The sequence below is a fragment of the Protopterus annectens genome, chromosome 4.part0 (assembly GCF_019279795.1).
Source record: "Protopterus annectens isolate FY-2018-M chromosome 4.part0, PAN1.0, whole genome shotgun sequence".
Classification (NCBI taxonomy): Eukaryota; Metazoa; Chordata; order Ceratodontiformes; family Protopteridae; genus Protopterus; species Protopterus annectens.
The window spans coordinates 889,594,397-889,621,600 of record NC_056733.1 but is presented as its reverse complement, the minus strand read 5'-3'; the positions used below and the strand labels follow the sequence as shown (position 1 = coordinate 889,621,600).

General features: G+C 42.9%; 1 protein-coding gene across 1 annotated transcript in view; it reads left to right on the top strand.

Annotated features, from left to right (window-relative positions):
• Positions 1-27,204, top strand: part of LOC122800363 (mediator of RNA polymerase II transcription subunit 15-like) — an 886,273-nt gene that overhangs the window by 238,061 nt on the left and 621,008 nt on the right. Inside the window, exon 4 of the mRNA XM_044069812.1 lies at positions 19,829-19,870. Within this exon, the coding sequence (XP_043925747.1) occupies positions 19,829-19,870 (42 nt within the window). The remainder of the gene's footprint in view (positions 1-19,828; positions 19,871-27,204) is intronic.

Below are 27,204 nucleotides of genomic sequence, written 5' to 3'. Positions count from 1 at the left end.
CCTTACTGATGTATTTGCTTATAGCTGAAGGGATTTTGTGTTTGTGCAGTGTTCACTCCATTTGGTACTAATTCTGACCACCTTTTTGGGGGCACCTGACATCTGGGGCAAGAAAAACTGAAGAAAATGGCGTCGGTTGCATTATACATACCCATGGCGCTCTGATGTCAGGGAAGAGGCGACAGCAACCGACACCGGACCAAGACTTTGGAATTCTGGCCGACTGCGGGGACCGCCTGACGACAGGATAACCCAAGTGTGATGACTGCAGCAGGGTGAACACTCGAACATCTACATTTATGGTAGGTACAAAACTGTACTATCATGTTATCCCTAACAGAACCAAGATGCTGTCCTCCAAAAAAAGGAAGCCAATCTGGTGGTGGTCTGCCATAAACAAACTCTACAACAGAATAAAGAAACTGTTGCAAAAAAGAGTAAAATCCCACAATTGGAGGAACTCCCTGGTCAGCCTCAGTAAGAAGCTGAGATCCCTCATAAAATCCTCCAAAGCTAGTTATGAAAACAAAATCATCACGGATTTAAAAAAACAAGAAGAAAGCATTCTATAGCTATGTCAAGAATCTCAATGGCAACACTCAGAACTCGTCTGGGTTACAGCACAATGACACTAAATATATAGAAGCAACTGATCTTGCCCAACATCCTGGCAGATAGGTTCAGTGCTAACTTTACCCCCCTCTCACCCCCTAAAGGGCCCATCTTTATACCAGAAGAATGCAAAGCTCCTGTAATCACGCTGCACAGGTAAAAACCTCACTCTCCAAAGCCAAGAACACAGCATCCATGGGACCTGACAACATTCCAGGCTGCCTTCTACTTGAACTACAAAATGAACTGGCACCCCACCTAAGTACTAAGTTCAATCATAGCCTCACCTCAGGCTTTGTGCCCATTGAATGGCGCACCGCGACGGTTATCCCACTCCACAAAGGGGGGCCACAACAGACCCCGGGAACTACCACCCCATTAGCCTGACAAGCCTGGTCTGCAAGGCCATGCAACGTATCATCATGGAACTCATAAATAAAGACGTTGGAGATCTCCAGACTCTGGACCCCACACAATTCGGGTTTGTAAAAGGCAGATCATGTCTCCTAAACCTGATAGACTACTTTGAAGCAGTCACCAAAGCCATAGATGAGGATAAGGTGGTTCACACAGCCTATCTAGATCTCACCAAGGCGTTCAACACCATCCCCCACTCTTGAATTATAGATAAACTCACTAAACTAGGTATAAATCCCTATGTCACAAGATGGTTAGTCAACTGGCTTACTGACAGAACCCACACTGTGAAAGTAGCCAACTCCAAATCAGACCTCAGACCAGTGACAAGTGGAATACCACAGGGTTCAGTTTTGGGTCCTCTCCTGTTTGATATCTACTTCTCTGAAGTACAGGCTAACACAGAAGGTCTTTGGCTAACTAAATTCGCTGATGACTGCAAACTAGGAGCTATAATCCAAACTCCTAACGATGTGGACATTCTACAAAAGGGCCTCACTGAGACAGATGCCTGGTGTCAAAGCCATGGTCTCAAGCTCAATACCAAAAAGTGCATTGTTATCCCCTTTGATAAAAACTCTGTACCCATGAACTACCACATAGGCGGTAGTCTACTTAACACCAAAAGTGTGATGAGACCTTGGGACACAGGTGGACAGTAGTCTCTCCTTTGATAATCATATCGCCATAGTGGTCAGGAAATCCTTTTACGTGGCACACCTTATCACAAAAGGTTTCTCATCCAGAAAAAGAGGTAATTGTTCCCCTCTACTCATCACTCATTAGACCCATTATAGAGTATGACACTTTTTTGGTATGTACCTTACAGGACATCTACAACAACTGGAAAGGCCACAGAAATAACTCGCAAAGAGGATTACTGGCCTCAAACAGATGCCCTACGCAGACAGACTCAAAAAACTCAAGCTTTACTCCGTCGCATATCACCTACTCAGAGGCGATCTCTGCCTAACATACAAAGCTTTGTCAAACCGAGAGCTGTTGGACATGCTCCACTTAAAGAAATCCCAATCCCTCCGAGCTGCACGCTCTAGGGACCTAAACCTTGTCACCACAATAAACAGAACATGCTGGAGGGATAGATTCCTGTTCCAGGGACTTCCCATACTCTGGAACAGACTACCTATCTGTCAAACAGAGCTCCTTATTAGCACTCTTGAAGAAAAATCTTGATTGGATGGGTAATAGGAAATTCACCCCGGGGATCACTTCTGTGGCTCTTCTTGACAGAGGCACAGAAAAATAATTTTCTCGGGTGGTGAAAGCCAGGGTACCTTTTTGGCTAGGCCTGTATAGGCCCTCGGGCCAGTAGCCTAGTACCAACCTATGAACCTATAACCTTCGTGTATCTTTTGCATGTTGTATGTATGCATGTATTTATGTATGCATGGGGGGCTATATTTTTACGTCAAAAACATTAAACGGCGAATCCCTAGTCATCGAACTTAAATAAAAAGCTACTTTTAACGAACGAACACTTCCGAGAATTTTTTCCCAGGGAAACTAACTGGTGGACCATCCTAGCGACTGTCACAAGAACCACATAATTTTAAAACCCACCCAAGTGGGGGCTTTGCCCCTCCCAACTGAATATACGAACTTGAGATCGCACTACAGTGGGGAAAAGGGCAATCCCCAATGATAGTCAGCCAGTTAATTTCCCTGGGAAAAAATTCACGGAAGTGATCGTTCACTGAACTTGGCTTTCAGTGTATTAATTCACTGAATACGGATTCACTGTTTGTGTATTTGACGTAATTATATAGACCCATATGCATGTATAAGCCTAGAACTACAACTTAGTGTTACCGAGCTTCATCATTAATGTAGTAGCATTGAGCAGACCAAATGCTAACTCTATGAATTGCACTTATCTTGTTTTTGTTAACCATATAGATGGTGTAGTTTCAGGACTCTCTTCAGCCATGACATCAGGCCCAGAGTAGGTGCATGCAGGTAATGGGTATTGCAGTAGGTAATCGTATGTCTGTATTTTAACATTTTTAGAGCATCTGTTAGTAGTCTGACACTCTGCTGTCATCCCAAAGTAGTAACAGCTAGCTTTAATGCAAGGTAAAAAAATACATGAGCGGGTTTGTGTGGGCATGTGTATATATTGTATGTGTATATTCTATTTATGTTTATAGCGAGTGTGTGTGTATATATGTGTATTTGTTAAATATGTTGGTATAGTGCTGTAGCAAACTTAATACAAAAAAAGTTGAAGGATTAGCAGGTAGGCAGGCGAGGTATCTTTGGTACACAAGCAGCTTTTCATATCCTGCTTTCCCATGTTAGGATTGACTTACTTTTACTGTCAGTTTGTGTGACTTCAGCTAAAAGAAATGAAGATAACTTTGTAGGTTGATTTCGCCCTTTTTGTAGATTGGGAGCATAGATTTTTTATTTTACATCAGTTTTTCTCTCACTGACAGCGGACACCCACAGTTTGCCTGTTAGTATAAGATCCCATTCATTCTGTATGCAGACAGTTTAGACTTCTTAGGTTTTCAGATAGCTTGCATTTTGTCACGGTTAGGTCTTGAGTTCATAATTTCCCAGATGTTCCCACGCACACAGAGACATTGCATCTGTGCACTAATGAAACATACAACGTTGATGCTGTAGAGTTGGAGTAGTCGCATTATTTCCTTGGAGTGTGAGAGGAGGCCATTGGGTGTTAAACTCCATCCTTCCTGGTCAGCATGCTGACTCAACCCAGTAGACCTTCACAAGTACCCAGTGGCTGAAATTAATTTCTTCATTTAGGACTGCTAGTCACTTCTGTTTGGGTTTAGTACTTTGCGAGTGTTAGACTAGAGTTAATTGCTTACTTAAGTCAATGTAATCTGCAGGCAGCTGCATTTCTTTCATTTCTTAACTGAATAGGTAGCCTAGTTCTCTGACTCTTTGTAGCTACTACCTGGGCACCTTGGGACCTTTGGTAAGCTAGGCCTTCCATAGATGTCCTTTTATTTATCTGTTGCAATATTCATAACATGAGGGAGTTCCCCACCGTAAGCGACCCAATGGACAGTATACAGAAGTCTTTTACTACTGTAGGGTGAGTGGTATGTCACTCACAGGCTGCAGTTGGACATTGGCCGTAAAAGTTATGTACATACATACTATCCTCAGAAGTTCTCTGCCACCAGATCTGAATGCCAAATTCCAACGTATGATGTGACTCCCAAGTTTGTGATTGTTCAAATTTTCAGATAAGTACCCCGTTGGGGAATTTTGTGACTTTAGATCATCTTTGGCTAGGGTTCGTGTCATCCAAGAGCGGTAAGTGCCAATGTGAACGACAGATTCCACACAAGGATAGCCACCTCCAGTGCCTGTTCTGTCCAGGCCCAAATCACGACCACAAAAACTGTTCTATTTGTCAGTCGTTTGTCCCAAAGACTTTGTGTAGATTGTCTTCTTTAGCTGTCTACCTTGAGAATCAGTGCTTAAAGCTGTTAGCAAAAAGTGCTATGAAGGTATCCTTGGGGCCCAAAGCTGTCTATTTTGAAGCAGAAGGCCAAAAAGCAAAAGCGTTAACCTTCTGCTGTGCCTCTGGATACTGACGTCTCTCTGAAAGTGTAGGACAGCCCGGAGACATGCCCGGTTCAAAGCTCAGATGTACAGACTGAGCCTGACATCCAGGCCACCTTGGATCTGAACATAATCATGTCAACAGAGGCCAAGCAACCTTGTCTAGGGGAACCACGACTCGTGATTATAGAAGTCCCTAAGGGGATTCCTGAGATCCTTGTTAGTGAAGAGGTAGATTTAGACGTGATCGAATGTAGGCCTACATCCAGCCCTCCTACCCTTCATAAAGCAGACTTGTATGGGAAAAAGAAACAAAAAAACCTCAAACATTTGTTTTCACCGAAAGAACCTGGTAGTGACTGTCATCAATTCACTCCGGGCCTTTTCAATGCCCTTATGTCACTTAGGCCTTCTCCAGGTTTTACAGCTCCCCCTCTTACTTCTGTCCTCCACTTATATGGATTAGGGAAGATATGTCCAGGGAAGAGGCATCTTCAGGGGAATAGTCACTGGCTTACTCTTCACAGATCCCTCCCCCTGGATTGTGCCTCCCCAGTCGAGGAATCCAATGGAGCAGACTTGTCTTTGGAAGACCTGTCCTTTTAGAGGTAACCCTAGCTAAGATGAGATCCCATTTTAAATGGGATAGCATCCAAGTATGTGAACTACAAAAAATATATACTGTGAGCTATTACAGGTGTAATCACCTAGCCCATCTGCTATTCCTTCTGTCTTGTTTGCTTTTCCCTCAGCTTCAGAGGCACCAGATTCCCAGTCACCCACCCCCAAAAGCCAGACTGCTTTACAAGGTCCCATAGGACTGCGAGTTTCTCTTAATATGCCCCGGTGCAGACTTTCTTGTAATTTCTGTGGCCTCTGACAAGCCATCAAAATTGCTGCTCTTTACTACCCTCCTACCATATAAGGATAGCAGGATCCTAGATAGACTAAGCAAACAAGTATACACATGTTCTTGGTGTTTCACTGTTGCAGTCCTTACATTTGGGTAATCTGCTGGCAGGTTGCCCTCAGTCGGCCTGAATTCCAAAGTCTTGGGTCCTGCGTTGGTTGCTGTCTTCTCTTCCATGACGTCAGGTCATCAGGGGTATAAAACATGCAGCCGATGCCATTTTTTTCAGTCTTTCTTGCTGAGTGGTGCCCTGAAGCAGAAGCATTTCGTAAGTGCCGGTCGGCAGACTACTGAAATATTCGAGTTTGAGTTTCAGAACCAAAGTCTTCACTAAAGTCAAGTACCCCGTTGGGGAAACTTATTTCTTGCCTTTTTCCGATGTCAGAAAAAGTTAATAATTGTATTACTTGTGGGAAGCAAATACCTCGTAAGGATTTCAATTTATACTGCATTCCTTGCCTAGGCCCTGATCACAACGTGCCTTGCTGTCGGTTTTGTGCTAGATTTAACCAACGCACTATTAAGCATCGGTATATTTTTGCATCTAAGTATTTTGGAAACAGATTTAGCTACCCAGAATTGTCGTTGGATAGCGATCAGACTACTGGAGTACATAAAAAACGCAAAGAAAAGAACTGAGAAAGGCAGTCGAGATCCAAAACCGACGACAAAGCTTCTCCTAAACCAGTTGCCGGTTCGCCGGTACTCAGTGAGGCGCTTTCGCAGCCCCTGATACCTGCTACCTTCGAGTCGCAGGCCTCTACCGACACCTATGTGGAGTCCGGCATGCTGCAAGATACTCAAGGTATTGGACCGACGGATGTATCTCCCTCGGATGGGTCCAGAGCCGCTGAGCAGGCACCGGCTTCTGAGGGTGTATTCAGACCTCAACATTTTTATATCAAACCGACGAAAGCTGCAAAACCAAAGGCAAAGACACTTTCTAAAACTAAAAAAAATGACACCTGAGCCACGTGCACAGGCCTAAAAAAAGATGATCAAAATGGCTGAAGACCTTATTACCTTGATCAGGGGTACCTATCCCCATCCAGATTAGAGGACTAGGCAAGACACTGACTATGACTCTTTAGATCAGTTTTCGATTTCTTCTGATCAGGAATTATCTTCACCTCCCTATGAGGATACTGATGCTGAGAAATCTATTCCATCTGCATCTCCTCCTGAGGATTATTCATTTGGAGAAACCTTGCATACTTTGAGGGAGCATTTTCACTGGGAGGGTCAAGACGTCTCAGACTCAAAAAAGAGACTCTGGGATTTCCTCCTGCTCCCTCAGCACAAGCCTTTAGCCATTCCCCCTGTTTTAGACATTGTGGATGATGTGTTTTCGGAGTCAAGCTTGACCTCCGGCTCCCAGTAAGCCTGATGGGTATTACAGGATCCCTGACTCATAAATTTTTATTTAGAAACCCTGCTGCTGATCCTGAAACTATTTCACAGGGTCCAAAGGGAGTTAAGGCCTCAACAGCAAAAAAACCCTACACCCTCCGACAGAGATTTAAGGGCACTGGACAGATGGGGAAAAAAGGTTTATACATCTGCAACCTTGGCAATCAGGGCCTTAAACTGTCAATTTCATATGCTTAAGTACCAACAACATGTTATGGGATTGCTGAAACAGAAAATGATGATTTCAGAATGTGCGGAAAATAAGGAATTGCAGGAATTATTGCATGCAGCTGAACAAGTTGGAAACCATACTTTGCAATGTGTTTTTGATTCTTTAGAGGCCTCCTGCAGGGCCGCAGTTACTGGATCTGTGATTAGGAGGCATGCCAGGTTAAAGGAACAAAATTTGCCTGATCATGTTAAAGCTAAATTGCTAGGTGCACCTTTACAGCATGATTCTCTGTTTGGTATTAAGGCAGAAAAGGTTTTAAAGAAAATGGAAGACAAAGCTAAGTCTATGCAAACTGTTAAAGATTTCTTACAAGTGCAGCCACCAAGATTCAGTAGACACTGGCCTACAAAAAATTGGTCCTTTCCTGTGTCAGACAGAGCTCAAAGGGGCAAATCCAGATGCCCTAAGGGTTCCAGGTACCAGGCTCAAGACTCGTACAGGTCAAAGCAATGGGGCGCATCCACCTCCAAATCTGGAGGAGATAAAGTGCAAACCTACAGAAAGCAATACCAGTGACTTCCCTCTGCCTACACCAAGCACTTATCTTTTGGCAGCACCCATAGGGGGGAAATTAGCACTTTTTGCTCAAAATTGGCAGTTAATAACCCAGGACAAGTGGGTACTAAACATCGTATCACAGGGATACAGATTCCATTTCCACGCTCTGCCAATGACAAATGGTTGGCCAGATCTGCCAAAAAAACAATTGGTAGAGGCACAGAAACAGGTTACATCCCTCATGGATACGGGGGCCATTCAGGCAGTACCAGAACAGGAAAAAGGACAAGGTTTTTACTCAACTGTTCTTGGTACTCAGAAAGGACAAGGCCTGGAGGTCAATACTGGATTTATCGATTTTGAACGCATACCGGGACATTCCAAAATTCAAAATGCTCACTTTGCAACAGCTTCTGCCCATGCTGGGCAAGAATGCTTGGCTGGTAACTTTAGACCTAAACGAGGCATACCAGACGGTCATGCAGAAGATACCTCAGATTCAAGGCTGGCTTAATGCATTACCAATTCTCTGCACTGCCGTTTGGCTTATCTACTTCGCCCAGTGTCGTTACAAAGTGCCTGGCACCAGTAATTGCATTTTGCAGACAAAGAAGTATTCAGATATATCCTTACTTGGACGACTGTCTCATTCAAGCGGAGAACAAGGACACTCTTCTATGACACCTGGCGTTTGTGAAAAGGCTTCTAACATGCCTAGGGTACACAATAAACGAAAAGAAATCTCAACTGGTACCCTCTCAAAAGATAACATTCCTGGGTGCAAGCTTGAATACAACTGTCCAGATGGCTTACCTCATGCCAGACAAACAAAGCCAACTGACTACTTACTTCAAACTGATGACAACAAAGACCCAGTCTTCTGCAAGACAAATTCTGCAGGCTCTGGGCTTCATGGCATCCTGCATCCTGCTAATTCCATATGCAAGACTGCATATGAGGAAACTTCAATTTTCTTATTTTATTTATTTAACATTTGTTGACCGGGAAAGTCGGACTAGGTTCCACAGATCCTGTTTTCAAGCGGAGGCCCAGGGAGAAATGCTCCACACGCATGTCTTTAGAAAGTGGGAGGAAGCCGGAGTACCCGGAGGAAACCCACGCGAACGCAGGGAGAACATGCAAACTCCACACAGAAGGCACCCCGGCCGAGAATCGAACCAGAGAACCTCTTGCTGTGAGGCGACAGCATTAACCGCTGCACCACTGCGCCGCCCAATGGTACCTAAGAAGTTTATGGAGTCAACATTCACACAGTCTGGAAACAATGATTCCTCTCATACCCTGCCTGCAACAGGAGTTTCTATGGTGGGCAAAGGCCTGTCACCAAATGGGACGGCCCTTCACTCTACCCCCTGCCTGCCAAATCTTAACAACAGATGCGTCAGATTATGCCCACATGGCAGGAAGATGCATTCATGGCATATGGGCACCAAAACAAATGCATCTACATATCAACCAGAAAGAGATGCTAGCTGTTCAAAATGCCCTAACAGCCTTCAAGGACTTGCTTCATCCAGGACGACTGCTGATAAAGACAGACAACACCACAGTCATGTGGCATATAAACAAGCAAGGGGGCACACACTCATACCGCCTTTGCAGATTAGCCATGACACTGTGGGACACAGCTTTGACCTACCAAATGCATCTTCAAGCTCAATTGCTGCCTGGAAAACAAAACACTCTGGCAGACGATTTAAGCAGAAATCTTATGGATCCTCTTCAGCATGATAACAGAGAAATGGGGGAGCCCAGACATAGATCTATTTGCTCTATTCAAAATTATCAATTGAAAAGATTCTGCACAAGGACTTATCACAGACAAGCATGGAAAGTGGACGCCCTATCCTTCAGTTGGAAAAACCTATCAGTTTACGCTTTTCCTCCTCTGCCTCTTCTACCCAACGTCCTGCTAAAAGTCAGACAAGAGAAGCCAAAGATGATATTAATTGCCCCGGACTGGCCCCGCCAGTACTGGTACCCAATCCTAAGGAACCTGTCTCAATACCCAGCTTAGACCTTGCCTCAAAGATCACAACTACTGACCCAACAATCAGTTGGATTCTGCACAATCAACTACAGACTCTGAACCTGGCAGCATGGCTAATCATGTAATCATACAAACGTCACCTCTCAGTAAAGCTGTGATGGATGTCATTTGGAAGCCAGAAGGCCTAGTACTAGAAAATCTTATGCTGACAAATGGAAGAGATTCTGTGCTTGGAATCGAGCACAAGGAACTGATACAGCAGAACCACATATTCTTCAGATATTACAATACTTGACTACGATGCTTTACAAAGGCCTATCTTTCTCATCAATCAAAATCCATGCCTCTGCCATTTCGGCTCATTACAATACAGAACCACCAATTTTTTCTTATTCTTTACTAAAGCAGTATCTTAGAGGAGCCAAAAATTTAAGGCGGCCTAGAAGATCACCACTACCTGCATAGGACCTCAATTATGTGTTGGAAAAGCTCACCCTGCCTCCATTTGAACTAGCTGCGACCGCTGATATAAAGTTCTTATCATGGAAGACAGCTCTGCTACTAGCAATTACTTGAGCAAGAAGAGTTTCAGAACTACAGGCCCTCATGGCTGTAGAGCCTTTTATCATATTTCACCCAGACAGGGTGTTTCTGAGGACAAATCCTACTATGCCTAAGGTGGTCTCCACTGTGGCTCTTAACCAAACAATTCATCTGCCAACCTTTTATCCAAATCCGCAGAACAAAGGGGAGAGACTTCTGCATTCCTTGGACGTACACAGACAGCTAAGATTCTACTTGAGCAGGACAAAAGCTCTAAGAAAAACTGAGCAATTACTAGTGTCATATGCTGCAGGATCAGAAGGAAAGGCTATTTCAAAGCAGACAATTTCAAAGGGGATAAGCCACTGCATCCGTTTCTGCTACTTACACCATGGTAAACCTGTGCCCAAGGGCATTAGGTCTCATTCCACCAGAGCTGCAGCTGCTTCAGCAGCCTTTCTCAGAGGAGTACCAACCAAAGACATTCTAGAGGCTGCTACTTGGAGTTCTGTTCACACCTTTACAAAGCATTACCATTTGCCTCTCCACTCTAAGTCCAGGGCAGGCTTTGCCACTGCAGTGCTGCAGGGCCTTATAGCCGCACCTAATGCTGTTTAGCTCCAGCCTCCCAACCATAGCTTTGGGATTCTACCCAAATGTAATGACTGCAACAGTGAAACACTACGAACATAGTACATACACTTAACATAAATGTAGATGTTCGAGTGTATTCACTGTTGCAGTCCCGGTTCCCCTCTCGCCATCCTCCTGTCATTCTAAAGTTTATCTTTCCTTCTATATCCTCTACAACCTATGTGGTGTATCTGCTTGTAGATGAAGGTAAAGTTTATTTTGATGCATGTATATATACACATATATATATATACACACACACACACACATATATATATATATATATATATATATATATATATATATATATATATGTGTGTGTAATATTGCTACCTTTTTGGGGGCACTTGACATTGGGGGCAAGAAAAACTAAAGAAAATGGTGTCGGCTGCATGTTTTATACCCCTGACGACCTGATGTCATGGAAGAGAAGACAGCAACCGACGCAGGACCCAAGACTTTGAAATTTAGGCCAACTGAGGGCAACCTGCCAGCAGATTACCCAAATGTAATGACTGCAACAGTGAATACACTAGAACATCTACATTTGTGGTAAGTGTACACAACTGTACTTTTTTCTGGAATCCAGTTTGACTCCTGACACCCTCCCTCCTGCACCCAGAAAACCAGACAGGTATTACAGTCTCTGACTCTCTCAAATTTCTTTTTAAAAATCCTACTGCTGACCCTGAGGTAATTTCTCAAGGGCCTAAAGCAATTAAATCAACCTCTGCTAAAAATTCCACCCCCTCAGATAGGGATTCCCGAGCACTAGACAAGGTAAAAAAGTATACACCTTTGCTACTCTTGCTATCAGAGCACTATATTGCCAGTTCCATGTGCTAAAATTTCAGCAACATACCCTGGAACTCCTCAAGCCAAAAAAGTCTTCCTTTCCTGCTTGTGCAGAATCTAAAGAGTTACAAGAGTTGATGCATTCTGCCAGTTAAATAACTAAACACACCTTGCACTGCGGTTTGGACTCCCTAGAAGCTTTTTGCAGGACAGCAGTCACTGGTTCTGTCCTTAGAAGACATGCATGGCTTAAGGAACAGCCCTTGGCAGACCATGTTAAATCTAAATTGCCAGATGCCCCCTTGCACAAAGACAACTTATTTGGCACTGAGGCTGAAGAGGTTTTAAAAAAGATGGAAGAAAAGACAAAATCTATGCAGACAGTTAAGGACTCTTACAGGTCCACCACCCAGGTTCAGCAAGCATTGTCCCTCCAAGCACTGGTCCTTTCCTGTCCCCACCAGGTCAGTTCAGCCCAGACCCCCCCCCCCCAGACAGCAGCCACAGGGAATGCAGAGATCTAAACAGTGGACTTCCTCCACTTCAAAAACCGGGAGTTCTAAGCCACCCCCTTATGGTAGGAACTCACAATGGCGCTCTTCCCTCACCACCTCCCTGCCCACCTTCACTTACCCCTTGGAGGAAAACTCTCCTTTCATGCAAGCACCTGGGCCACCATTACCAATAACCACTGGGTTCTCAACATAGTGACTCATGGATACAAATTTTCTTTCCACACCCTTCCAACTCCAAAAGAGTTCCCAGATCTACCTCCAAACCAGTGGGCAGAGGCGGAAAAGCAAGTCCTTTCCCTGCTCTCTATGAGGGCAATAGAGCACATTCTTGCAGAACAGAACGGCCAAGGTTTCTACTCCAGATTTTTCTGGTATCCAGAAAAGAGGGCACCTAGCGCCCCATCCTTGATCTATCCATTCTAAACGCCTTCCTGGTGATACCAAAATTCAAAATGCTCACCCTCCAGCAGCTGCTACCCATGCTATCCAGTGATACTTGGCTAGCCACCCTACACCTAAAAGAGGCCTGCCTCCACAGTCCTATCAGGGAATCCTGCAGGAAATGTCTCTTTCAGGGCAGGATCTCTGCAGGGGGAAAGGATCCTGCACTCTCTAGATGTGGACAGAGAGCTCAGATGTGGACAGACAGCTCAGATCCTATCTAGACAGGACTAAATCCTTTAGCAAATCTGATCAATTGTTGATTAGCTTTTTTGCAGGGGCAGAGGGCAACGCCATCTACAAACAAACCATTTCCAAATGGATAGCACACTGCATCCATTTCTGCTGCAAGCAACATGGAAAGCCTCCCCAAGGGGGTCAGGACTCACTCCACCAGAGCAGCCTCCACCTCTGTAACTTTCCTCAGAGGCATCCCCACCAGGGACATCCTGGAGGCTGCCATCTGGACACCTGTTCACACCTTTACCAAACATTTACCACCTTTACCAAACATTTACCACCTGCCTATCTTCTCCAAATCCAGGGCAGGGTTTGCCTCTGCAGTCTTGCAGGGCATCTTGGCTAACCCCTAGTTTCAATGACTGTCTCCATTCATTTCCTCTGCTTTGGGAATCAACCCAAATGTAATGACTGCAACAGTGAAACACGAAGAACATCGTACAGTTGTGTACACTTGCCATAAATGTAGATGTTCAAGTGTATTCACTGTTGCAGTCTTGGTTTCCCTCCCTCCATCCCCATCCTCTTTCTTCTCTTTCCTTACAAGGGACATATTGGTATTTACTTTCCGCTGGTGGGGTTCTTCCGCCAAACCTGGCCTCCTACTTGGGGGCTCCTGACAGGTTAGGGTAAGATAAACTGATGTAATGGCGTCAGCTGCCTTACTTTATACTGACGACCTGATGTCAGTCCTGAAGCAGCAGCAACAGACGCAGAAATACTAAGCCTCTGGTATTCGGGCTGGCTGAGGGCTACCCTGGCAGGGATAACACAAATATGATTACTGCAACAGTGAATACACCTGAACATCTACGTTTATGTTAAGTGTACACAACTGTACTTTGTCTCATTGCCTGTTCCATCTTGCTTCCATGAAAAAGTAAGAGAAAAAAGAAAAAATTATTCTACTGTTGCAGCCTGGAAGACTAGCTGAACCATTTATTGCTAAATAAAAACATTTCATTATATTCAGTGTTCTCCTATTAATATGTTTCCACTTAAATTTTGTTCTTATTGGCTTAAGCCAAGAGTCTTTATCCAGACATTCACCTATGCAAAAGTAAGAGAAACTTGTAATCTTTACATATGTTATGATTTGTATACTTTTACACCCCACATCCCGCCTCACCCACTTAAGATTACAGACTGCTAACTTAACCATGCTTTTGTGTAGCTTTTCTTTTTTTTTGTGCTGTAATGTCTTCATTTCTTAATAACAAAAAAGAAAGAGGAATAAAAAAGAAGGCATCCGTTTACTTTAATAATTTTATCACATATAAGAACAAGTCAATATAGTTTTCACAATATAAATTATATTCTTATAGTTAAGTTTTCACAGAAATGCTATTAAAAGAAATTGCTTTACTTAGTTACTGGGTTCCTTTCTCCTTTCCTCCCCTCAGAGGCCTTCCAAGCATTGATGACATGAAGTGAGGCAAATACCTTTCAGTTCTTCACAAGTTTAACAAAGTCCACTCTTCCCACTTATTCTTGTACACCTGTATTTGACAAGTGGGGTTGATGCTTTGCAGTGTCACATTGTTTCACTAATTTTCATTTTGCTGGTCTTCCTGTACATCTTAGTCTTCCACCTCCAGATTCTGGTTTGATTCCATGATGCTTAAAAATCTGTTGGTCAGCTGCCATTCATTTCTCCATCTCTCAAGCAGTTTTCCCTTGGAACAGTGGAAAAGGTTTCACTGACAAAGTCTCTCCATTATTATCAGCAGAAGGAAAAGCAGGGTCTCCTTCTGCTTGATGGCTCATTTTTTGTTGGGCAATTTTTCACATTTCCTTCTTAGCTTGTTCTGCATCAAAAATACTTTTTATCCACCAGGAGGAAATATTCTGAAGACAGCTGGATACAGTATTTTGAATCTCACACCTGCCTCTCGAAATTTCCTGGTGAATGGAATAATATTTTCTCTTCTGCCCTTTGTAAGGTGAATAATCATTTTCTACAAACATTCTACTCTCTCCAACTTTTAATACATTGCCCTTTTGCTACAGTCTTGTCAGGGTCAGCTCTTTCCAATGGTAGGTTTGCACCTTTAGTAATATAAGTCTTGGCTGTTCTCTCATAGCCAAATTTGGACTATACATGGTGTGCCCTTTCAGTTAACAGTTCCTGTGGTGGAATACAGTCCAGTTACATATTTGTGCCTTCATAAAATTAATACAGTCTTATTTCCAGTTTCTCTGCTACACCAGCAAGTTTTTCCCTACATACTCTGCCCTCTAATTCTGTCATTTTTTTGGAACATTTCTTCTTGAGCAGTCTCATCCTCAGCCAGCCTTTTCATAATTTTAACCTTTGATTTTTGCAGTGTTATCAGCTCATCTGAATGTCTGTTTAAAGCTTCATCCATTTTTCCAGCCTTGTGTTATTTGAATCCATATACTCCATTTTGTATTGTAATAAAATCTGTGCACATTTGACTTTTTTTTCCTCTAGATTACTCAAGATCCATCTTTTACCAAAGCTGGACCTTAAGAACTGCTTTTTGCTGGACAGCTTTGAATTTCCTAGGTTATTTTCTTTCAGGCTCGCTTAGTTTCTTTGCAGGCCTCCAGATAGTTTACTTAATAGCCAGTAACTGAATGTTAATCATGTTGACAGTATCTCTGACTGCAGTTTTTCATTTTCTGTTTTCATACTGGGATAGCTGAAGTTAAGCTGTTGATCAGTGGTGTCTGTATCAGAACATCGAAGTTCTAAAACTTCGAATGTTCTAATATTGACCCATTTTGAGCGAACGCTAAAAATAGTGAAGCTGCAGAACACCGAATTCTTTCCTAGGAAAAAAATTTGGTTGGCCGGTTCTGTGGCTTCGCTATTTTCAGCGCTGTGGTGGAAAGTTATGGGTCAGGTTCAGGTAAGTGTGCAATTGTGTGGTCGTTAGGGTTAGGGCGTGGGTTAGGTGAGTTAGGGTTAAGGTGCAGGTTAGGTGAGTTAGGATTAGGGCATGGGTTAGGTGAATTAGGGTTGGGGCGGGTTAATTGAGTTAGGGTTAATGCGCGGGTTAGGTGAGTGTGCGATAGTGACGGACCTTAAGGTTTGGGTTAAGGTAAGTGGATAGATAGTAGTTTATGTACAGTTTAGTGTAGGGTTAGTTGTAGGATTGTAAGTGTATGTGTGTGGATTGATGTTTTTTAGGTGTGCTTGTGTTGTGTGTATGTGTTTCGGAATAGCAAATTTTTTCCCAAGGAAAAAATTCACTGTTCTGAATGTTCAATATTATGTGGTTTAGATATTTTAGGTTTGATGAAATAGCATTCGCTATTTTCATCTTTCGATAGTGTGATATAAACGCGATCAGTGCACAGCCATCTTGGAAGTCGACCTGCTGGGAAATCCTATTCAGAATTTTGTGTTCATGCAAGAGCCACCTTTGGTGGTGTCCTTCTCGTTAGGGAGTAATTTGTCGACCCCCAAGTGGCTTAGCTAACCAATGGTGCTTTATCCTTGGGATGGTGGGACATTTGTGAGTGGAACAAGAGGCAGAGAAATGCAGATGTGTACTTGAGATGGGAGTTGTTTTCTTATTTCCCACTCCTTCCCACCTAATCACACAGTCATATTGTATTATGGCTGTGGTCTGGTAAATCATTAAGCATGGAGAACTTATCTGATTTTTTGACATTTAGATTGAATATAAATACAAACAAAAAGCTTTTGTAATAGTATTTTATGATTTTATAATATTGGGGGTTTTTAATAACATGTAAAAACAAGTTTTTTATACTGTTGCCATAGCTTCTAAGGCATTGCAATAAATTGCAAGTCAGGAAGCAAGGGCACTTTAAATATGAAGTAGTTTAAACTAATGGTTCAATCACGGATTTAACTGTTTAATTGTTTAATTATGTTGAATGTGAGTATAAAATGGAGGTTTGTAAGGCTGTTGAGTTGTCTGATGAAGTTGGGGCATATGCCTCGACGAAAGCTCTTACAATAAATTGGTCTTTGTGAAGTATGAAGCAGCTAACTTGCTTTTTTGTTGTTTTTTACCAAGTCAGTAAAGTACACAGTTTGTAGAACTTATATGTATCTTTGTGGAGAAAAGCTATGAGAAAGTGGGCCTTTAGGAGCTTTTATTTTCAAATTCTTGGACCGTCCTTCTTACTGTTAAGCATCCTGATTCCACATGAATCCTGTCTGTGCTCCATGATAATGAATACAATCCTCTGCAAATACAAATATGCATTATGTACCCTCTGTGCTTCACCAACCAATGTCAAATGCCCTTGGTATTTTTCTCCATTTTCCTTAGTGATAAATATAGTAACTCATAAGCATTTTTCCTTTTCTTTTCGTCATGGTTCCAGTTGAAGGAATTGAGTTTTACCAAAATTATCTGCACACACATAATATTTTATGGAATTATTATCTCACTGAAAATATGCATCTACCTTCACCATTTTAATTTAATGTTTTGAGCCTCTTTGGCCCACTTTCTCCCAGTATGGGAAATTGCTCAAAATTGCTCCATCTTTATTAATGTTAATAGCTTTCACAGAAAAGGCACAGGTTGCATTGTAAAGTAGGACAACTCAGCTTTATTTAATCATTTAGGAGCATGTAAGTGTGATGTCCCACCATTGGCCCAGTAATCAAGGAGCCTCATTCCTCAGTGGGGGAACGTACATTGGGAGGATAACAAGTACACACTAAAGTGCAATGTCCCTTAAGAGCACACACAGACCACAGTCAGTCTGAGGCTGTTTTTCTCCAGATCCCCAATAAGACTCCCCACTGGCACAACTATAGAGTTGAGATCTCAGCTGAGTGGCCAAGCCAAGACCTCCAGCAACCCTGTCTGTCTAACCAGTGCTTCATGTCCCTGTCCAAGTAGCTGACACACACATTCTTTGTGCTTTGAACTACACAAACACGCACAGACACACACACACACACACACACACACACACACACACACCTGGGAAAGGCTGGCACAGGTTTACTAGCTATGCCCCTTTCTGGCCAGACTATAAGGTAGTTTTGACTACCATCAGCCACTCCTTATCCGCTACTCTATGGCCCTTAAAGGGTGTCCAATCTTACTGTGTAATGTTACTATTAGTCCAAATGGTAGTTTGACCAAGAGCAAGGCTAATAGGAGTGGCCCACAGTGTCACCAGATAAATAGGCAAGTACACTCAGACCTTAAATAGGTCTCATAGATATCAGCCACAATGAAAGGTTTAAATATATTTAATAATAAATAATAAAATAACAAGAGAATACTCCACAAATAATCACAGTTACGTTAGAGTTCAAAATCACAGGAAATATTTAAAACAACATTGCATGACAGTATCAAATAAATAAAGAAAACATCTAAATTATGCTTCAATATATTCCTGTCCGTATCTAAGAGAAATTACTGTACCGTAGTTAACTTACAGAGCAAGGCAAGTGTGGTGAATGGGTTTTCCAGCTGATGTCAGGTCCAAGACAAATACAGAGTGCGCTCAGTCTCTCTGAGAGTTCGTAAATTAATATTACTGCCAGGTTAGCTTGTAGGATGAAATCACTTCTTGTCATCTGACTTTAGTTCCCAAGCTAAAGCTCCATTGCTAGAAACTGCCAGCCTTTAGCATCTGTTTGTTAAACATACATAGCCCTCAGATCTTTGCAGCTGCTGGAAGACATAAAACCATAAAACAGTTACAAGACAATGCAGAAGTCCCTCTAGTTTTAGAATCCTGTCTTCTTGCTGCATTGAAACCATCTTTTATGGCGCAGTTATAAAATAATTTAATTTCAACTAATTTTCTGAAGTTTTGCAAGTTAACCTCCTATGTTCCAATTTCCACTTAAAATATATACATTTACACAGTTACAATAGTGTATATATATTTCTGTTCTTTTCCAGTAGGGTACACTGTGGACACATCTCTAAGCGGAGTACTCTACAAAACGCATGTTTGTACAAACCACTTTATATGACATACAGTTCTCATATATTTGTAACACAAGCATATCAATCGTGTTGACATTACAAATGACATGATTATTTACAAAATTCCAGCTAGTTGTGCTGGCAGTACCTCCTTTTGTCACGGTAAGCTCATCGTGCTTCATTGTTATATCTAAGTAGGTTTTCTGAACTTGTCACAGAAACGTTTTAAACCCAGCACAGTCCCTTTTTCTAAGCATAACAAACCAGTTGCACTGGGAACTTATAATATATGAAAATTCCATTAAGTCTTTGCAGTACAATCTCTGCCACTAAAAAGAAAATGAACTCCTCACTGGTCAGCAGTTTCATGTGTAAACTCCATGGCTTTCCTTTTGCCTTGTTTGTGTAATGCGGACTGTTGGGCCTTTTTCTTTAAGCGGTCTGTCTTCTCTTAGAGGCCAGGGTCTTTTTGTGTCTGTCCATTTTTTGTTTGTAAGAAGAAGGCATAGCTTCTTCCATTTGGGGCATTGTTTTGAATCCTCTTTTCATGGCGCTGAAACCTCAGAGTCATAAACCCTACAGAGGTTAGTGTGTGTGTGTGTGTGTGTGTGTGTGTGTGTGTGTGTGTGTGTGTGTGTGTGTGTGTGTGTGTGTGTGACAAAATATCACATATGTACAGTCAGAAAAAAGCTGTAAAGGAAGTGAAAATGTTATTTTATTTCTTGGAACTTTAAAGAAAAATGCATAGAGAATTCTTGATAGCCCGTTGTAAAAGTTATTTTGTAAAAAGAAATTGAATAATACTAAATAACCTTTATTTCATCTTACAGTGTAACCTTGCTTTGCAAGGGGGTAAAGACATTCTGCCCGCAGATTAGAGCAGCAGTGGTGTGGATATAATCTCGATGTCCTACTTGTTTACTTATTTTGCTTTGTGTGTCTTGTTCCATTAATTGCAAAATATATATTTTCTTCTTTCTTGTTTAATATTCAAAGGCATGGGGGGGGGGGGTGTTACTCATTTTATGGAAGGCCCCGTAGAATAAATGCCATGCTCGATTTTTGACCAGACAATTTTAATTTCTTTCCTAATTTATTTTGCAGACCGAAGGGCCCAGGCTGGAGCAGGAGCAATACCTGGTGGTGGTAAGTAGTTGGTTAAATGGTATTAGTATTTTAGAAGTGTGCTTGTGTGCATGTACTGCTGTGGGAGCATATGTTTGGGCTTCCTTCACAAAATCTGTGTTTAGAGCAATTTTTTCACTGCATTGTTTCTAGCTTTTATGTAAAATAGGTATTCTGAGCATGAATCTGTGTTACAGGGGTGACTAGGTTCTGAGGCCCACTGCATTTGTTGGAAACCGAATACTTTGAGAAGTACCACCAGTAAAATGGCACTACATTGCACCAGTTCTTCTTTTGATTTTTGTAGACAAAACCTCTGTGGCAAACCTCTGGTGTGAGTGATACATTTTGATAATCCTTGACCACTATACAGTGTTCCTTTTGAATACCGTCAGAAACACAGAGCTGAAAGGTTACAGTTTTGCTGTCTATTTTTTTTTTTTTTTTTTACATTCTTTGTTCAACCTGCTGCTTGTTGACCATCAGCCTTCTCCTGGTAAATTGTTCAGTTTGTTTCCTATGCCAGGAATGAGGATGAGTGTAGGTGGGGCCATCATTTGTGGTTTGAGGGCTGTAGCACTGTGGTCCTCATGGATGTTTGGCTTGTAGAGCTAGAGGATGACATGATTTGGGCTGTTTGTGTGTGCTTATATGTTACTTCTGCAAGGCATGTTGCTACAAGGCAGCTATGCTGTCTTTCCTCAAACGTGTGAAGTGGTTTCCCTTGTTTCCTTCAAAGAAAGATGTGCTATCCTATGTGCTCCCTCAACGTTGCTACTCTGCCACCCCCATTACTGCTATCCCTCTATGCCTGGCTCCTCTAGTGTCGATGGCAACTAATCGCTCCCCTCTCAGCTGGGGCGCTGTAAAGACTCTGTCACTCTGCGCCATTGGGCCTGGCTGTGCTGTCCAAAATTGATAGTTTTCTTTAGAGACCAAGTCAGGTTAAGAACGTGATACCGGACAAAAAGCGCTTCACAAAAAAGGATTCATCACAAAGTAGTTCTACGACTGATAGCACTTTTCTGATTTAGTTTGTTGTTTTTGCTTTTGTTTTGGCTTTTATTAAGAACAATTGCAGTTGGCTTCCTGGCGGATGTTGCATCTGCCATCTTGATTTTGAGTCACATTTTTAGGCTTAAAATTTTTACAAACCTTTGATATTGGTCCATGTCTGGCACTCATCCATATTGGCATGAGAGTAGTATACACTGCTAAAATCACCTGTGTACTCTACTTCCTTTTCTAGTATGTGATTATTGAATTATTTTTCTGTCCCAGTGCCTGCCAGCCTTGGAACCCTTGCTATGATTGTGTTTTCATTCTATCACCACAGTGGAAGCTGGTAATGGTCCAGCTGCCATCCAAGCAATAATGAGTCACCCCCCCCCCCCAAAAAAAAGTCTCTCTGTTTGGTATTGGCTTTCCTTGTGAGCGTTTTTTTCTGCACAGATCCCATGAAGGTTACTATGGAGATTAAGCTTAACAGATCCAGATGCACTTCCCTGGTCCATATGCTGTATGGCTTAACATCTGTCTGTACCATTGTGCTGATTGGCTAGCATCAATTTTTAATATTCAGTGACACAACTGTGACATTTAGATTTTATAATTTTGTCTTGGTTTGCTTGGAAAACTGTGAAGAAAGTAAGTAAACCAACACCTCTTTGTTTTTAGCAGATTTTTGCATTCTGATTCCATTATTTTCTAAGCTTTATGGTTGCCTGTCTTGAATCCTGAGGTTATGATCAGGAAAGTTATGATGTTCTTTGTATTTCACTGTTGCAGTCATTACATTTGAGTTATCTGTTTGCAGGTAGCCCTCAGTCAGCCTGATTATCAAAGTCCTGGGTTCTGCGTCGGTTGCTGTCTCATCTTCCAAGCCATCAGGTAGTTGAGGGGTATAAAACATGCAGCCGACGCCATTACATCAGTCTTTCTTGCCATGCAGTGCCGAAGCAAGAGGCAGTTCGCAAGTGCCATTCAGCCGACTCCTGAAATTTTTGTTTTCGAATTTCAGATCCGAAGTCTTCACAAATGCTGAGTACCCCCATTGGGGATCCTTTTTCTTGTTCTAAACTGATGTCAGTTAAAGTTAACAATTGTATTACTTGTGGAAAGCAAATACCTCATAAAGATTTTCATTCTTACTGCATTCCTTGCTTAGGCCCAGACCACGACGTCCCTCGCTGTCGGTTTTGTGCCTTATTTAATCCTCAAACTATTCGTCTGTTCATTTTCGCTTCTAACTATTTTGGTACTCTGTTTAATTATCCAGAAATGGCTTCGGTAAGCCATCCGACTACTGACATTACGAAAAAACGTAAAGATAAAGACAGAGACAGACCGCATAGGTCCACAGCTGCCAACAGCGCTTCCGTTAAGCTAGTCGTCAGTTTGCCGGTACTCAGTGAGGTACTTTTTCAGCTCCCTGATACCCGCAACTTCAGATTCGCAGACCTCTACAGAGACCCATTCAGAGTCCGGTATGCCGCAAGATGCTTCAACTATGGAACCTGCGGGTGTCTCTGCCTTGGATGGGTCCAGAGCAGCTGTGCAGGCACCGGCTTCTGAGGGTGTATTCAGGCCTACTGACTTGCATATCAAACCGTCGCCATCTTCTTCAAGGCCTAAAACTCGATCCACGCCTAGAAAACTGACGCCGAGGCCTCATGGTCAATCCCCTTTGCCTAAAAAACAAATGATAAGAATGTCTGAAGACCTTATTACTCTAATCAGGGGAACCCACCCTTCTCCCTCTGAGACCTAGAACTGATTTTCCTTCTGATACTTCTGATCATGATTCTGACTTTGTTTCTTTTGATGACCAGGATTTGCCCTTATCTACCTGTGATGATTCTGATGCAGAGGACTCCATTCCCTCTGCTTCCCCTCCAGAAGGTTTCTCTTTTGGTGAAACTTTGTATACTCTTAGGGTGCATTTCAGCTGGAAAAGCCAGGATTACTCCGACTCCAAAAAGAGGCTTAGGGAATTCTTACTCCTACCTCAACACAGGCCTTTAGCTATCCCTCCTGTACTGGACATTGTCGATGATGCCTTCTTTGAATCTAGCCTGTCCCCAGATACTTTATCTCCGGCTCCCATGAAACCTGACCGGTATCACAGAGTACCTGACTCTCATAAGTTCCTCTTTTTAAGAATCCTACTGCGGATCCAGAGACCATTTCACAGGGACCCAAAGGCATTAAGGCTACTATTGCCAAAAACCCTACCCCCCTCTGATAGAGATTCCAGAGCCCTGGACAGATGGGGTAAGAAGGTATGCACTTCTGCTACATTGGCCATTAGGGCCTTAAATTGCCAGTTTCATATGTTAAAGTATCAGCAGCATGTTATTGGATTACTTAAACAGAAAATGATGTTGACTCCTGACTGTGCTAAAAATAAAGAATTACAGGGTTTAATGCATTCTGCTGAATGAGTTGGTAAACATACTTTGCAATGCGGTTTTGATTCTTTATAGGCATCTTGTAGGGCTGCTGTCACTGGGTCTGTACTTAGAAGGCATGCTTGGCTTAAGGAGCAAACTTTGCCAGTTCATGTTAACGCTAAATTACTGGATGCTCCCTTAAACCAAGACCGCCTGTTTGGCAACAAAGTAGAAGTAGTACTTAAAAAGATGGAGGAAAAAGCTAAATCTATGCAAACTGTTAAAGATTTCCTGCAAGTACAGCCTCCCAGATTTAGTAGGCACTGGCCTTCTAAGAATTGGTACTTTCCTGTATCTTCTAGGTCTTCTCAGTCAAAACCCAGGACCAGCAGACCACCCAGGCTTCAGTCTCAAGGTACTCACAGGCCTAAGCAGTGGGGGGGCTTCCACTTCCAAAGCTGGAAGTAGTAAGACACCCCCTTATAGTAAACTGTCACAATGACTTAACCTTAAACCTTCCAAGCCCTGCTCTACTTGACTGTTCCTTTAGGGGGAAAAGATCGCCCTGCATGCAGAAAATTGGGAACTCATTACCCAAGACAAATGGGTTTTAAATTCTGTTTCCCAAGGATACAGATTCCACTTCCACTCCTTACCAACCCCAAGCGGTTGGCCAGACCTACCCCCAAATCATTAGGTAGAGGCCCAACAGCAGGTTCTCTCTCTTCTAAGTATCAGGGCTATTCATCCTGTCCCAGAAGAGGAATGGGGACAAGGTTTTTACTCAAGACTTTTCCTGGTACCCAGAAAAGACAATTCTTGGCATCCTGTCCTGGACCTGTCTATCCTAAACACCTTTTTGGTAATCCCAAAATTCAAAATGCTAATTCTTCATCAGCTGCTTCCCATGCTAGGTAAAAATGCCTGGTTGGCAACTTTGGATTTAATGGAAGCTTACCTGCACATCCCAATAAGGGAATCTTGCAGAAAATACCTACGCTTCAGAGCAGGCTACATGCACTATCAGTTCTCTGCACTGCCCTTTGGCTTATCTACTGCTCCCAGGGTATTCACAAAGTGCCTAGCTCCAGTCATTGCATTTTGCAGGCAAAGAAATATTCATATGTACCCATACCTGGACAATTGTCTAATTCAGGAAGAAAGCCAGGACATACTATTAAATCATCTGGCATTTGTAAAGAAGCTAACCTCACTGGGGTACACCATAAACTAAAAGAAATCGCACCTAGTACCCTGCCAACAAATTGTATTCCTGGGAGCAGGCTTGAATACATCTTCCCAGATAGCCTACCTCACGCCAGAGAAACAAGTTTATTTGACAGCCTACTTCAAACTACTGGCCACAAAGACCCAGCTATCTGCAAGGAAAATACTGCAAGCCCTGGGGTTCATGGCCTGTTCCATTCTACTAATACCATGTGCAAGACTGCATATGAGGAAACTGCAATGGTATCTAAAAAGCCTATGGTGTCAACATTCTCAGGACCTGGAATCAATAATTCTTATCATTCCTTGTATAAAGACAGAGTTCCTTTGTTGGGCAGAGGCCTGCCACCACAACACGGGACTGCCATTCACTCTACCCCTTGCTGCCCAAACCCTAACAGACGCATCAGACTGTACATGAGGAGCTCACTTGACAGGGCAGTGCATTCAAGGCAAATGGAACCAGAGTCAAATGCACCTGCATATCAATCAAAAAGAAATGTTAGCTGTACAGAATTCTCTGACAGCCTTCAAGGGCCACATTCTTCCAGGACATTTATTGGTAAAGATGGACAAACACCACTGTTAATGTGGTACATAAACAAGCAGGGGGACTCATACCCTCGCTGCAGACTAGCCATGGCTCTGTGGAGCACGGCCTTAAGCTACCCAAGTGCACCTACAAGCTCAATTCCTGCCAGGCAAGCTAAACACACTGGCAGACTACCTAAACAGAACTCTCATGGACCCACACGAGTGGAAACTGGAGCCAAAGATATTCAGCATTCTGTGAAACAAATGTGGGAGCCCAGAGATGGACCTGTTTGCCTCCCTTCAGAACTACCAATTGGACAAATTCTGCACAAGGACTCACCACAGACAAGCTTGGAAAGTGGCTGCTCTGTCCCTTACCCGGAAAAGCCTCTCAGTTTATGGCTTTCCCTTCTGCCTCTCATTTCGAAAGTTCTACTAAAGATCAAACAGGACAAACCAAGGACAATATTTATTGCACCAGACTGGCCACGCCAACACTGGTGTACTCACTCTTGCACAGTATGTCACTACTGGAACCATGGCACCTGCCTCAGACTCCTTCCCTACTGTTCCAGCAGGAGGGCCAGATTCTGCACCCACAGCTTCAAACCCTGAACCTGGCAGCCTGGCTAATTACCCGAGTTCTCCTATAACATCCCTCAGCAAGCAAGTGCTGGATGTCATCCCGGAGGCAAGGAGGCCTAGTACTAGAAAGTCCTATGCTGAAAAGTGGAAAAGATTCTGTTCCTGGATCCAGACTCGGGGGATGGGCACAACAGTGCCCAGTTTACTGCATATTCTGCATAAACAGAGATGCTTCACAAGGGCCTTTCCTTCTCTTCCATTAAAATTCGTGCCTCAGCCATTTCAGCACATTATAATACTGAGCCACCTCTCCTCTTTCACCCAGTACTGAAACAATTTCTCAGAGGGGCCAAAAATTTAAGACCACCCAGGAGAGCTCCTACTCCAGCCTGGGACCTTAACTTTATATTGGAAAAGCTCACTCTACCTCCTTTTGAGCCAGCTTCAGCTGCAGAGTTGAAATTCCTTTCTTGGAAAACAGCCTTCTTTCTAGTCATCACTTCAGCAAGAAGGGTGTCTGAATTACAGGCCCTAATTGCGGTGGAGCCTTTCATCATCTTTCATGTGGACAGGGTGTCCCTCAGGACCAATCCTTCCTTCATGTCCAAGGTGGTATCCAGTGTGGCCCTTAATCAGTCCATTCATTAGCCAACCTTATTTTCTAATCCACAGAGCAAAGGGGAGTGAATCCTGCACTTCTTGGACATGCACAGACAACTAAGATTTTACTTGGACAGGACCAAGCCTCTCAGGAAATCTGAACAGCTGATAGTTGCCTTTGGTGCAGGGACAGAGGGGAAGGCCATTTCAAAGCAAACCATTTCTAAGTGGATAGGCCATTGCATTAATTTCTGCTATAAGCACCATGGAAAACCTACCCCACAAAGGATAAGACCCCATTCCACCAGGGCTGCATCTACTTCTACAGCCTTTCTCAGAGGTGTTCCTTACCAGGGACATCCTAGAAGCTGCTACCTGGAGTTCTGTACATACCTTCACCAAGCAATTACCACTTGCCAATTTTTTCCAAATCCAGAGCTGGTTTTGCCACTGCAGTCTTGCAGGGTCTAATAGCTTGTCCTAATGCTTAATGATTGCCTCCTCCCTTCCTTAGCTTTGGGAATCTACCCAAATGTAATGACTGCAACAGTGAAACACGAAGGACATAGTACAGTTGTGTACACTTACCATAAGTGTAGATGTTAGAGTGTATTCACTGTTGCAGTCCTGGTTACCCTCCCTCCAGCCCCCCTGACTTCTATTGGCTATATACCTCTCTTCTTGTTTACTATACTTAAGCTTTCTGGTGTATTTGCTTTTTATTGGAGGTGTAACCTTGTATATAATTGCTTCCCATTAAGGGGGCACCTGACATCTGGGGCAAGAAAAACTGATTTATTGTTGTCTGCTGCTTGCTTTGTACTCCTGACAACCTGACATCATGGAAGATGAGACCGCAACTGACGCAGGACTCAAAACTTTGATAATCAGGCCTACTGAGGGCTACCTGCAAGCAGATAACCCAAATGTAATGACTGCAACAGTGATACACTCGAACATCTACATTTATGGTAAGTGTACACAACTGTACTTTTTGTTGTATGCAATATATACTTT